The following is a 13,626-nucleotide window of genomic DNA, read 5'->3' as shown; positions in this document are numbered from 1 at the left end:
ATAGATGTCAAAGTTGAAAAATGAAAACAGACTGGATGGCATTCAGGATCCACAGACATCTTAATAGATGCAATTTAAAAAGGGTCGGTCTCTACATCCTACACTGTTGGTGGGAATGTAAATTGCTGCAGCCACTGTGGAAGACAGTATAGAGCTTCCTTAAAAAACTAAAGTTAAGGTTACCATATGATCCAGCAACCCCACTCCTGGGCATATATCCAGAGAAAACTCTCATTTGAAAAGATACATGCACCCCAATGATCATAGCAGCACTATTTACAATAGCCAAGACATGGAAGCCACCTAAATGTCCATCAACAGATGAATGGATAAAGAAGATGTGGTATATATATACAGTGGAATACTACTCGGCCATAAAAAAAATGAAATAATGCCATTTGCATCAACATGGATGGATCTACAAATTATCATACTAAGTGAAGTAAGTCAGAAAGAGAAAGACAGATACCATATGATATCATTTATATGTGGAACCTAAAATGTGATACAAATGAACTTATTTAGAAAACAGAAACAGACTCACAGACATAGAAAACAAACTTTCTGGCCTCTGTGTCAATGGCAATTCAGAATCTGGTTTTCTGGCCCACTGTCCTTGACTCTGATCCCAAGTCCTTACTAGAGAAGGAAAGGGCACCAAGAACCTTTTACTTTTAAAAATTCCCAGGCATCAACTTAAGTCCATAGAACCACAAGCACACAGCAAATATTAGATTTTCATGGAAAATGAAAAACAGGCTTCTTTGCATCTACCGGGGTTAAGAACAACCCTGATATTTTGGTAACTGCTAAATTAACGTGACACTGCTTTTGAATTGCAGTTTGGAGCTCCATACACCACTGAGTTTTCTACCCAGTAATCGAACTAAAATGCCTGGGTCAGATCTTAGAATCATATCCATCCATCGTCTACTCCACGCTATCCCTGGACCATACCTTTCTCCTGCACTGCTATTCCCCATACTGAGTTCCATGGAAGGCTGGTGTCACAAGATATTATCTTCTTGAAAAAATAAAATCTATAGACATATAACTGGGGAACACTGCATATGATCAACAGTGCTTAGGTATTCCCAAAGCAAATTAGCTTCTTAAAAGAACTCCTTTAGTAAGAACCAGTTTACCTGGGTTTAACCTAGTAGTCCCTAGTTTATTCTCTCATAGAATTACTTTTAGTTTATAGCCCATTAATACTCAGTTCACTAGTATTTGGTGGAAGATTCTGGTAGCTACTAATTTTGGCTGATTTTCTTTGAACACCTACTCAGTACTAATTTATTGTTGAAAAAAGCCCTTTAATTAGGGCGAGCATATGTCCCAGTTTGCCTGGGACATTCCCAGTTCACTGCTGTTGATCCAGTGTGATTATAATTCTTCCCCCTTTTACTCTCAAAAATGTTCTGATTCTGATGACCAATTATGTAGACGCTCGACCTGTAAGGTGTCTATTATTTTCATCTGCTTGCTTGCTTTACTTATTTATTTATTGCTTTTCTACAATTTATCCTCCCTACTGCAGCTGGAATTAAGTGTTAAAAATGTAAGTTAGTTCATTTCATGTCTCAGTTCATAATCCTTCAGTAGATTCCTAGCACTCTTGGAATTAAAATCCCCTAACCGAGTCTTCCAAGTCTATGGGCTTCAAAGACCTAATGAATTAGCTGCTACCTATATCTCTGATGTCATTTTTTATCACTCTCCTACTTTTTATAGAGCCTCATTGGGCTCCTTATTGTTCCTAGAACAGATCACATATGCTCCTACCTCAATGCCTTTATACTTGCTAGTTTTTCCCTCTGTCTGGAAATCTTCTCCCCAATTATTCACCTGATTTGTTTCCTCACTGCATTTAGTTTTCTGCTCAAATTTCATTTCCTTTGACCACCCTCTCTAAAAGCACTTTCCCTCCTCTTTCTCTGTCTCCTTATCCTGCTGTGCTTTTTGTTTGTGTTTATATTGTCTGAGTTATAACTCTAATACCGCAGTTACATTAGCACTCCAGTACCTCCATTGGAGTGTGTATATCCTCTTTGTATACCATTTCTATAATGTTCAGTTCTTCAACATATTAGCAAAACAATTAAAAATAAATGCTCACCCTTGCTCACTTTAGAACACTGACATTTTAAAATAATTTGCCAATTTCATTAATCTCCCTCAGTTCTAGGTATTTTGATTGGCAAGTGCTCTCTTTCGACTGGCATGCAGTGTTTTGAAACATATGGATTAAATCTACCTTTCTCGTTTCCTTGTTTTTCAAAATTGATCTGTAATCGATCCAGAAACACTTAAAAGCAGAGACTTTCTAGACACTACCCAGTACAGACTCCTAGGAAGACAGGGAAGCACACTAAGGAAGGCAAATGTTCCTTCAAGTCCTTCAACAGGTATAGGGACATCTGTCACCTTTTGGTTTGTTCCTCATCAAGCCCTTTGGGAGTTGCCTGTTGCCCACCTGGCAGGGATTTCAATAGTGTTGCCGCATCTCATCTCTTACACAGGTGGGACCTGAGCAAAGTTTAATAAGAAGAATATTTCATCCCCTGGGGATGCAGTGAGTGGCCCAAGTTTCAGATAGTGTTATAACCTTGGGATCATAGTATCAAAGGAACTCTTTCTTTCTATCTTCTCACTCTGCTTTACCCTCCATCCTAAATCAAGCTCTTACCATGAAGCAGCAAAGATTGGGTTCATGATCTCTGGACATCATCCTAATACTGGCCATTGCAGAAGAATTAAAATCCTTCCCTTTCCCAGCATACATATCAATTCCCCAATAAGATTCTGGTTGTTTCCATTTAGTTCATCCTAAGCCAATGCATATAAATATAAAAACAAACAGACAAGGTAGATATAACCCTAGAGATGAATGCTATACTATAGTCATTTAAAAACTTTCTTTAGAGCAATTCCTACTCATCACCCCGTGGTTTATCTTCCCAATGTATCCTCCCTTTCATCACAGCACACATTTGATCCACTGAAGAAGGCATAAACATTTTAGCTTGGTTTCTACCTTCCCTCCCAGCTTTATGTTGCTTTTTGACTTGTCCTGGATTAATGTTTTGTTATCAATCTCTGATATGGTTCTCTTCTTTAACTTTACATCCTGTGCCTTTATTAATGAATTCTTTGAGAGGAAGGACTGTGTCTGAGTCATCATTTTATACACAAAAGCACAACGTTTGGAAATAGTAGATGCTCAGTAAATGCTTACTGAATGAATAACAATAATAGCTACCATTTATTGAGTAATTATTATGTGCTAGGAACTAAACATATTACATGCTTTATCTCATTGGTTCTTACAAGAAGAACGAGGTAATCATTTAAAAATATTTTTTTTGGGCTTTCCTTGTGGTGCAGTGGTTGAGAGTCTGCCTGCCGATGCAGGGGACACGGGTTTGTGCCCCGGTCCGGGAAGATCCCACATGCCGCGGAACGGCTGGGCCCGTGAGCCATGGCCGCTGAGCCTGCGTGTCCGGGAAATAAATAAATAAATTAATTAAAAAAATATTTTTTTGGTATCTCCTTAGCGCAGGCGTGATTTGTTAGAGTATTTGAATACTTTTACATGATTTTAAATAATAACTACATTACTTAGAGTAAGTAAAGAATATTCATTTAGCCACTCAGTTATTCATCAGACATTAATTGTCTACTTTGTGTCAGGAAATGGTAGTGGAGATACAAAATTAAGAGGTACCACAAATCTGGTCACAGCCCTGGCTCAACCTTTCTGTACTGCCACCCCCTCACCTCCCATTCCCCTGCCACTGCCTTCAGAACAAAGTTCCACCTTCTTAGCAAGATAAGGGAGGGTTTTTTTTTTTTCTGCCATCGCATTTCCAGGCTCACCGCTGGCTAATCCACACCTCAAATCTCAGCAACAGCAAAACACTGATAGAGATCAGTCTAGTGATTACCTTAGAGGGGAAAAATGTCTGGAAAGGGTTATCAGGGGACCTTCTGAGGTGCTGATAATGGTTCTGTGTCTCGATCTAGGTGCTGAATACACGGACACGTGAGTGAATTCTATTTATGAGAATGCGTTGAACCGCACAGCCACGTGTTTCTGGGGGTATACTACACGTCAATAAAGAGTCAAAACCAAGTTAACCCAACCAAAACGCCACCTCTTGCAATGCTGAACTATTTGCTGTTTCCCATCCCTAATGTGGCATATTTTCCTCCAGACTTTTGCATATGCTGCCACCTCCCTGGGTCACCACTGGCCTGTGCTATTAACTTTTTCCCATAGTTCTCTATGAAACTGCTTTGCGACAGCCTGTTCCTGTGATTCTCTGCCCCACCAGACTAAGTTCTTCAGGGCTGTGTCTCCTGGTGTTTAACGTAGCTCCAGGAACTCAAGGAGTTTAGTATAGTGACAGAACCACATAATTTTACTGGTGCGAAATGCTGGGAGAGCTCAATTCTAAGTGCTCTGGGAACACAATAAAAGAAAGCACACAGGCATACAAATACAGTACACAAACGTATCTTCTACAGAGGGCTGAATCAAAAGAGAACATATGATTTGTGCCTTTATCACCTCCCCAAAACAACAAAAACAATACTCAAAAGACTTTTCTATACTTTTAGAAGAGCTATGCATATATATGGGTGAAGCTCTTCAAGTTGGAACTTAAACTGGCATTCTGTAAGCTAGGCACCCTTCTACTCTTTTTGCATAGAGACCCATTAAATAGCTTGTCCTTTGTGTTAAAACCATAGGCCTGGGTTTAATCAATTCTTTCAGAGTTAACTATTGATATTTCCAGGGGATTTTTCCATGATTGGATGACAGCTATATTTCATCCTATGTATTAACTCTTGTCAGTTAGTGGTGGGTGCCTGCAACAATCCACTGAGAATGACTCTGAGACGAATCTAGGCTGAGTCAGTGACGATGACATGATTGATGTTTGCCACGGATGCTGTGAGGTCAGGGAGGGCAGTGAATGGGCTACCTCTCATCCGGATTCTAAATCATCATTTAGCATAACAACAAGGTCATGCCCAGATTATCTTTCTGCAGGATTTCTCTGAGCTAGTGACATGTTAGTGTGTCCTCTGAATATCTGAGATGGAGGTTCATTTTATACAATATATCACAGATGCTGTTTTTGGGTAATGGAACCTTTGATTTCACCAAATTGAAGAACAATTCCTTCTCAGATCCCATTTTGGAAGATGTGGTTTGGAAGGTCACAACCTTGCTGAACTTTTGGAGATCTGGTTCTCAAACCAGTCAATGAATATTTATTAGATGTTCCCTTGAAAAATAGATAAAATTATGCAGTAAATTGGGCATATTTTGTTTTAGCTAAACCCAAGTGGATTATTGAGGGAAAAAAAAAAAATGAGCTTTGGGACATATATTCTCTAAATTATTTATTTAGTCTGTGTTCCCCAAAAGATCATGGGCCTAAACTGTGGCTTTGGGACACACATACTGAACAAAAGCCAAGTATATAAGTGTTACTCCAATTTTGTTTCTTTATAACGAAACTTCGGGTGTCTGGTATTTAGCATACTGTGTTTTTGTTTTAGGTTTTCAGTGCTTTGAATTGCTTAGGAAATTATGTGCTTTACGTTAATTATTATGGCTGTTTGTTGATAGTGCTGTTGATCGTTGACAGTTTAAAAAGTGTAACCTATTAGGGACTACAGATTTCTGGGAACTGCAGGAACCCCATTTTTTGTTTAAGTCGCTAATCTTTTGATTTTCTTTCCCTATCCCTCACGTGAATCAAAGTAGATATTTTTCTTTTTAAGGCAAAAGAATATTTAAATTAATAGCAGCAGAATCATCTCTGGGGAAACAATATAACAAATGATCTTGAATGTGTAACAGAGTAAAAATAGAGTGGTAGAAGGTGGATTTGACCTCGATTCCTCTGCACACGCCTGATAAAAAGTAAAAAGAGGTAATCTTTCATTACATTCTCTTTGCAAAACAAGAAGTGAATAACTTCTTTATAATTTGTATTGTCATAGTTAAAATACACTTCATTATAATTTTCATAAAACTAATACACAACTCTACAATACTGGTGAAAATTTTATGTTGAATTCCTGAAGGTCTGATGCTCATAAGCATAATCTAAGATGTAAGTTGAATGCCGGGTAGAGCTCTTGTTCTTCATTTAAAATTTTGAATTGGAATTTAAATGCAGTTTAATATGTCTGTGAGATGGGTCCCTGAATACAATACTAACTTTCATTTAAACGATTTTTATCTCATTTTATCATTTTTATACAAATCATCTTTGCTACATAACTGTGAAGACGGGGAAGGATGTAAAATTTTCGACACACATTTATCGAAAAGTAGGTAAGAAGGGAGGGAAAGAAAATGGAGTACAGTCCATTCTCTTTAAAATAACAGTTTAACCTCTATTTCTGAAAAGTGTCCAGTCAACAATTTATAAATGTTAGTTTATAAAGAGCAATCAATTTCTTTTTTTTGCGGTACATGGGCCTCTCCCATTGCAACGGAGCACAGGCTCCGGACACGCACGCTCAGCGGCCATGGCTTACGGGCCCAGCCGCTCCACGGCATGTGGGATCTTCCCGGACTGGGGCACGAACCCGCGTCCCCTGCATCGGCAGGCGGACTCTCAACCACTGCGCCACCAGGGAAGCCCAATACCATTTCTTATATAGTTGGTACTCAGAAACATTGTTTCAAATGATTAGTTTACTCATTAAACAGATTAAGTGGACAATAATCTGAGAATAACATGGTTTGCTCTCACTTCTTGTCAGACACTAAGCTGAATACTTTTCGTACATTAATTTTTTCATGCATTAATCTATTTGTTTCTATTTTTAAAAGACCAAGAAAGAATTGTGGGACAGGAAAACAGAGGCTAAGAAGAAGCTTCAAATCCTGTCTCTTCTGTTTACTTGTTGTGTGACCTTGGGCATATTACCAACACTTCTTTGCATAACTATTCACAGAGTGGTTGCCAATCTTGTAAGGTAATTGTTAGAATTTATGAATTAATCTATGTGACTTGCTTAGAAGTGTGCTTGGAAAATAGTGGAGTACAACGCATGTCAAGATAGTTATTAGGTAACTTGACCAACGTGACAATAAGAAGTGTAGTTGGGATTTGTCTGAATCTAGAACTCAGGGTTTTAACCAAAAAAAAAGAATTTTTATTTCTTAATATTTTATCCATCTGGGTAAAGCGGTGGTAAAATTAGTGAAGATTTGGAAATAGTTTTTAAAATTATATTTCTTTGAATGAAATTCAACAACAGCTTGTGATGGATAATAGCATAATAACAGCATAATAGATAAGAGTATATATGTCATTTTACATATGATTGCATCTTATCTCTCAGAGGGCAAGCTGCTGGAGAAACTAAAGAACTAGAGTTATTATTACTATTATATATTATTATTAATTGGAATATAATACATTACTATGAATAGGGTAAATATTCAATGGATTCTTCTATCTCTACCTAAAACAGACCTTGTTCAGAAAAATGATTTAAGAAATACCTTTTTAACCGGTGCCCTTCTCTTCTATTAAGATATGACTTAATTTTTGAAAGTTTTTTTAATATTCATGAGGGAATATATATCTGTATCTTTTTTTTTTTTTTTTGCGGTACGCGGGCCTCTCACTGTTGCGGCCTCTCCCGTTGCGGAGCACAGGCTCCTGACGCGCAGGCTCAGCGGCCATGGCTCACGGGCCCAGCCGCTCTGCGGCATGTGGGATCTTCCCGGACCGGGGCACGAACCCGTGTCCCCTGCATCGGCAGGCGGACTCTCAACCACTGTGCCACCAGGGAAGCCCTCTATTTATTTTTGATATCTTAAATGATAGTTTCCAGACTCACCATGGTATGATTTGAAGTAAGAGGGGAATTCAATTTCATAATCAATCAGTTCAAGAATATTTAATCAATATCTGACAAATGTTCAAAGTTAATGGTGGGTTAATTCTAGAAACTGACTTGAAAGGAGTTTAAGAATTCATCTATACTCTCTTTGAGATGTGATCACTCTTCTGTTTAATATTTCTAGTGACAGGGAAGTTAGTCTCAAGAAAAATCCATTTGATTTTAACATTGCTTACAAAGATGGTACCACCATTTACAGGCCATTAAGCTAAACTCTTTATTTGAACTTTGCCAATTTATCCCTTCAATATGGTCATTGCTGTCCATAATTTGCAGAGAAGAGAAATAGAGGCTTAAAAAGATGATGTTACCTGTCCAAAGTCACATGGCCATTAATACATTGAAGAGCCAGACCTGAAACTCAGGCTGTTAGACTCCAATCACCCTCAGCAGTCATAACTCGAATCACTGCTCCACCCACTTTCTCGAAGAGTCCTCTTTACCCTGAGTTGGAATCTAGAGGAGTTATTTATTTTATCTCTACTTGCATTCAACCCAGAATCATTTCTGCAGGCCTCAGAGAGCCCAGCCTTCAGTTCCTACTTAAAGGAAAGGAGTCTTTTGTAGCCCTTCATTGCCTCTTGGTATTGTGGCTAGTGTCAGTTTCTTATTCATATGTATTGATATGTGATAAATTAATATATCTTCTGAGTAAAATCACACACCCTCTCTCCAAAGTTCTTGACATTTAGAAAGGCAAAAGGCAAAAAAGAGAATGACTTGCCTAATCCTTAGAAAACTGTTGCTATCCAAACTTAATATGCCCTTTCAAGATGACTATTTGATAATTTGCTAAAACAATATGAAACTTCATTTAGCAGCTATAGTTAAGAAACATAATGTCACATATATGTATATATATTTTTACCTTTCAATAATTGTGGTCAGCATTCACATAGGTTTCAGCCTAGGGAGCATGAGAGATATCAAATAGATCTGTATCAGTACTTTATTGTAGAGAAAACTTCTTTTTAAATACGTTGAAACTTTTAAATAGGAACGCCCTGTCAGTGAAGATTACATCAATCAAACTTCCAGAAAAGTCCTCTTTCTTGGAAAGATTACACTTTTTTATCTTCATCTGTGGGTTCTGTTAACCTCCCCCCGCCCCCCGATGAAATAAATTGGACTGGTTACCACTTTTTTTTTTTTTTTTTTTTTTTTTTACGGTACGCGGGCCTCTCACTGCTGTGGCCTCTCCCGTTGCGAAGCACAGGCTCCGGACGCGCAGGCTCAGCGGCCATGGCTCACGGGCCCAGCCGCTCCGCGGCATGTGGGATCTTCCCGGACCAGGGCACGAACCCGCGTCCCCTGCATCGGCAGGCGGACTCTCAACCACTGCGCCACCAGGGAAGCCCAGGTTACCACTTTTTTACTGCAGAAAGAAAGGGCTTCTCAATGTTGGTTGCACATTAGGATTTCACGGGATAGATTAAAAAAATAAACTACCTTTGCCTGGACCCCATGAGCATATTTAGTTGATCAGGGGTGCAGTGGACATCACCCCCACCAAGTGATTTTAAAGTGTTGAGAACCATGGATCATCTCATGGGAAGACGCTGATGAAATAGGAAAGGCCATTTTCTCCTCAGCTAAATGCCATGGAAATTTGTTCCCCTTTCATTTCTTGATATACCTGAAAACTACTTTAACAATTCTCTGCCATGGAGTTTTCTTCTAATATCTCACCAGGACAATTGAAATGGAAGTGTAATTTTAAGTAATGAAAGAAGAGCAGTATGGGCAGATGGGTTCTGATCAGGTGAGCTGGATCTCTTCACTTTCCATTGATTGACCTTGGAGAAACTATACAGCCTCTCAGGCCTTTTAACTCCTCACCAGGACCATCTCCTAGTCTCATGCTTAACGTCATTTAAAAAAATCTTGAAATATTCAGTGGTTTGTCTGGGACCACTCAATTTTTAATCACTGGAGAAAATTATATTTTATTTGAAGTTTGCAAGGGAATTTTTTTTTTAGAGTAACCATTGTTATCATTTCCTTGAAACTTAATGACCTTTCCTCTGGATCACAATTTTCCATGCCTTTGGAAAAGCATACAAATTCTCCCCCAACAGTTTCAGGGATATTGTTTGCCATCAAAGCCCGTAAAAAGTCTGTTCCCCCTACTCATTGCAGCACCATCAACCAGGCCCAGGAACTATCCACCCTGGCCCTTCACAGACAGAATCCTCATATCTGTGCTCTATGCTCTTAGGACAAATTTCAACTTTCCTGTTATCGTTGGCCACTGTAAATTTACTTCTACATCAGCTAACTATAGCATAGAGCATTCATGTCATTTTTTTTTCCACAAAAGTCTATCAACACTTCCAATTCTCTTCTCAAAATACGATCTCAAGATTTTCTAACACATACAGTCATCACCGAATGCTTAAGAAGTCATAAGTCATTAGTAGTTGATGGTCAATTTTTTTTCCATAGATGACATACTATATATATAAAATAGCAATAAGTCATTCTTTATTACTTATATTACACTTCTTAAATTTGTTTGCTGAAGAAAAACAGGAACAGGAACAGACATTTCTCATAAGAAGTGCACCCTTGAAATGTACTTGGCAATAAGCAAATGAGAAAACAGTAGATGATGTCATATACGTATTGCATCTTATCACAAATACTAGTGACATAATTTAGAATAACCTTTTACATATTTTACATATTGAAAATTGACAAAACTCCTGCTGTGCTCGTACTGTTCCTTTTGGAAAGCCGGCTGGTATGTAGTGTTTAAGTATTTTAAAACCATCCTTTTGTAGGCCTGTTCCACTTTAGCTAAAGTTATGACAGCTTAGTTAGCTCTGTTAGTTTAAAAAAAGACGGCATAGTTTATTCTCTCTCCCTCTCTCTCTCTCCTGCAGATACAGAATATTAGTATTGGCTTGGCCAAAAAGTTTGCTCGTAACAGCTTACGGAAAAACCCGAACGAACTTTTGGGCCAAGCCAATATTTTTAAATGAAGTAAAATAGCCTATTTTAGAGATGTGGAAAGCGTTAATTTGAATGTGTTGTTAATTTAACATGCTGTCAGTTTAAATAGACGAGACATGAACAGGAGTAATTTGATGAAAATTTATAATAATAATATTTTAGTGATGATAATGTATTCTTACTGAAATAGAACCATGTTTTCTCTTTCCCTGCCACTTTTTTTTGGTATTAGAGAACGTCCACAACTTGAAAGAAACCACTACATAACTAAAGTCACTTCACCTGTATCCTTTTCCCAACTATCTAATTTATCCAAAGAACATCTCCTTGGTCAGTATTACAAGCTGTTTTATTATTTTTTTACACTTGTTTATTAATCCTTTTCCATGTCATGTTTTGTCATCAGAGAAGGAAAAAATTATATTCAATTTTTCTTTCTTTTTTTCTCTCACATTCTATCTTAAGATTAAAAAACTTAAGAGTTGGTTCAAATCTTCCTTGAAATACAGACACAATATTCTCAGCAAGAGAAATTTTGAATTTAAATTCCATTATCTTGTGTAAAAATTCTTTTAGTTCAATCTTGAAAACACACACACATTTTATAGATATGACCTGCAATTTTCCCCCCTGACTTCTGTGTTTTGCAGAGGTTCACAGGTTTTGTTAACAATTTTAAAAGAACTGCTTAATGATCTAACGATTACAATTTGGTAATTAGCTGGAATAGCATTTCAACAGGTAACGGATATGCTTTGGCTGGGTTAACCAGTATCCTGGAAACTAGACTAGAGTCATAGCGATTCTGATATTGTTCTTGTCTTCAAAGCCATGCTTTTACTTTGAACCCCGAGACATCTAGCTTTTGTGATTCTGCCACTATCTACCGTTCCCCGAACATTACCAATGGCAAAACTATAGTCATATAGCTTTCCCCTCAAGCTCCATAGTTTTCAGTCATTAGCCAAAAAGAAAGAAAATGTCGAAGGTACTGAGAAAAGTCTAGTGCTTAAAGCTGGTTTCAGCAATTTCAACTTGCGCAAGACCCCATGTTTGTGAAAACAACCCAAGAATCTTTGAACAGGATGTAATCAACCTCCGATCTGCTGAGAAACACTGCAAAAATGACTTCAGCTGCCAAAAATAATAACGTCGTTTACAAGCAGCTCTTCCTAGGTCTAAGGAAGAACTAACCACACATGTTAAGTTTATGCTGGATTTGGACGCATAAGCAAGGTAAAGGGCAAATCCTCCCTCCCTCCCCTAAAATACACTGCATCAGAACCCACGAGAAGCTGGGGCCCATTTCAAAGGTGCTGGCAATATTGAGGGAGATTCGTATCCCCAGAAATCCGAACAGTAAGTGACCCCGGACAAAGCGATTCTATTTGGGAGCAATTCCATGCTGCCACTTTCCCTCTGTAAACAAGCTGCCCTGTCTTGTGAAGGCAGAGCTTGTTAAATACCTCTTAGTCACCAGCCCCAACCCAAATCTTTCTTTTTTTTTTCCAAAATATTATCTGGCAGCTTCCCTTAAGGGACATCAAGAGCTTGGGAGGGAATATTCACGAATGATCTTTTAGATAACGTTTCATCACAAAAGCCCTGCACCTACCTCTGTGGAGCCGGGCTGATCAGTCCGCATGGGCTGGATGTGAAAAAAGACCCGGGGTGATGGTTTCTCCAAATTTACCAGAAAGAAAGGACCTGGGATGCTTGTCCTTTAAGTGTCTCTAAACATGGTTTGCATAGCTGGATCTCTGCTTATCTGTGCCTTTCGGCTTTCGCTTCCATACATGGATCTGTTCCCAACAGTAACTCCAAGCTGTCGAAAAGAAGCTATCTGGTAGCACTCCGCTTCATCCAACACATGGCTGATAAAAATACACATATAGAGATCCTTCCAGCCAGGCCCATGTCCCGCCCCTCCATCCTGCCACTATGCCTTTTCGCAAATACACGTTCAGATTGGCATTTTTGCTCTCCAGACATTTAGAGAACAACGAGTTTTTACCTGATTCCCACATAGAGCTTTTAGGAGATGGGTTTCCTGAGCTCTGTGAAAACAGATATGATTACAGTTCCTTACTAGGGTTTTCATCCTTAAAGATTTTAGTGATAAGATATATATGTGAGACCTGAAAAATATTAGGGAATGAATGAATGAATGGCTGAACAATGGATAACATTGTATAGGGATGAATAAATACACAAGGTATTTCTTTAACTGGGAATAGTTGTTAATACTCTGGGTTGTTTGTCTTAAAGGAGAAGGCAGTAGCACCTGGTCAAAGTAATCAAAATCTCTAAGAGAGGAGGAAGGGCCAGGTTCGTATTTGAACAGCTTCTCAGGATAATTGGGACAGTTCCTACTAAGCGACCATCTAGCATATGGTTTGAGATTCAGGAAACTTTTTTTCTTTAATGTTAAAGAATGTAAACCTGAATGGAATACTAATTACTACATTTGTTAACTGTCAGTAGTACTTTAACTGACACATAGCTGTGACCTACATTTTAAGTGGTGGGATGGGTATGGAGGGGGATAAGTCCTGCTCTGTCTAGTAGAGAGGTGAGACGTACTCCCCTAGGAAGTCCCAGTTCTTTTGAAATCTAGCTTTTCCGGTTTTAAAGTTCTCTCTCTCTCTTTTTTTTCAATTTGTTGTTACTCGTGTAATAAGAGGTCAAAATATGGAGAGAGAGAGAGACCTTTCAAATAACATTTCC

At 38.4% G+C, this 13,626-nt stretch overlaps 1 protein-coding gene across 2 annotated transcripts in view; it reads right to left on the bottom strand.

Annotated features, from left to right (window-relative positions):
- Positions 1-12,710, bottom strand: part of SLC8A1 (solute carrier family 8 member A1) — a 409,948-nt gene extending 397,238 nt beyond the window's left edge. For both annotated transcript variants that reach the window (XM_067703172.1, XM_067703167.1), the window contains exon 1: positions 12,515-12,710. Coding sequence is in view for 1 of the 2 variants with exons in the window: in XM_067703167.1 (XP_067559268.1) it covers positions 12,515-12,544 (30 nt within the window). In the remaining variant the exon portion in view is untranslated. The remainder of the gene's footprint in view (positions 1-12,514) is intronic.
- Positions 12,711-13,626: the final 916 nt, after the last annotated feature.

This window comes from Pseudorca crassidens, chromosome 14 (genome assembly GCF_039906515.1).
Source record: "Pseudorca crassidens isolate mPseCra1 chromosome 14, mPseCra1.hap1, whole genome shotgun sequence".
In the NCBI taxonomy this organism is placed as follows: domain Eukaryota; kingdom Metazoa; phylum Chordata; class Mammalia; order Artiodactyla; family Delphinidae; genus Pseudorca; species Pseudorca crassidens.
The sequence above is the reverse complement of the archived record's forward strand: the minus strand, read 5'-3'. Positions and strand labels throughout refer to the sequence as shown.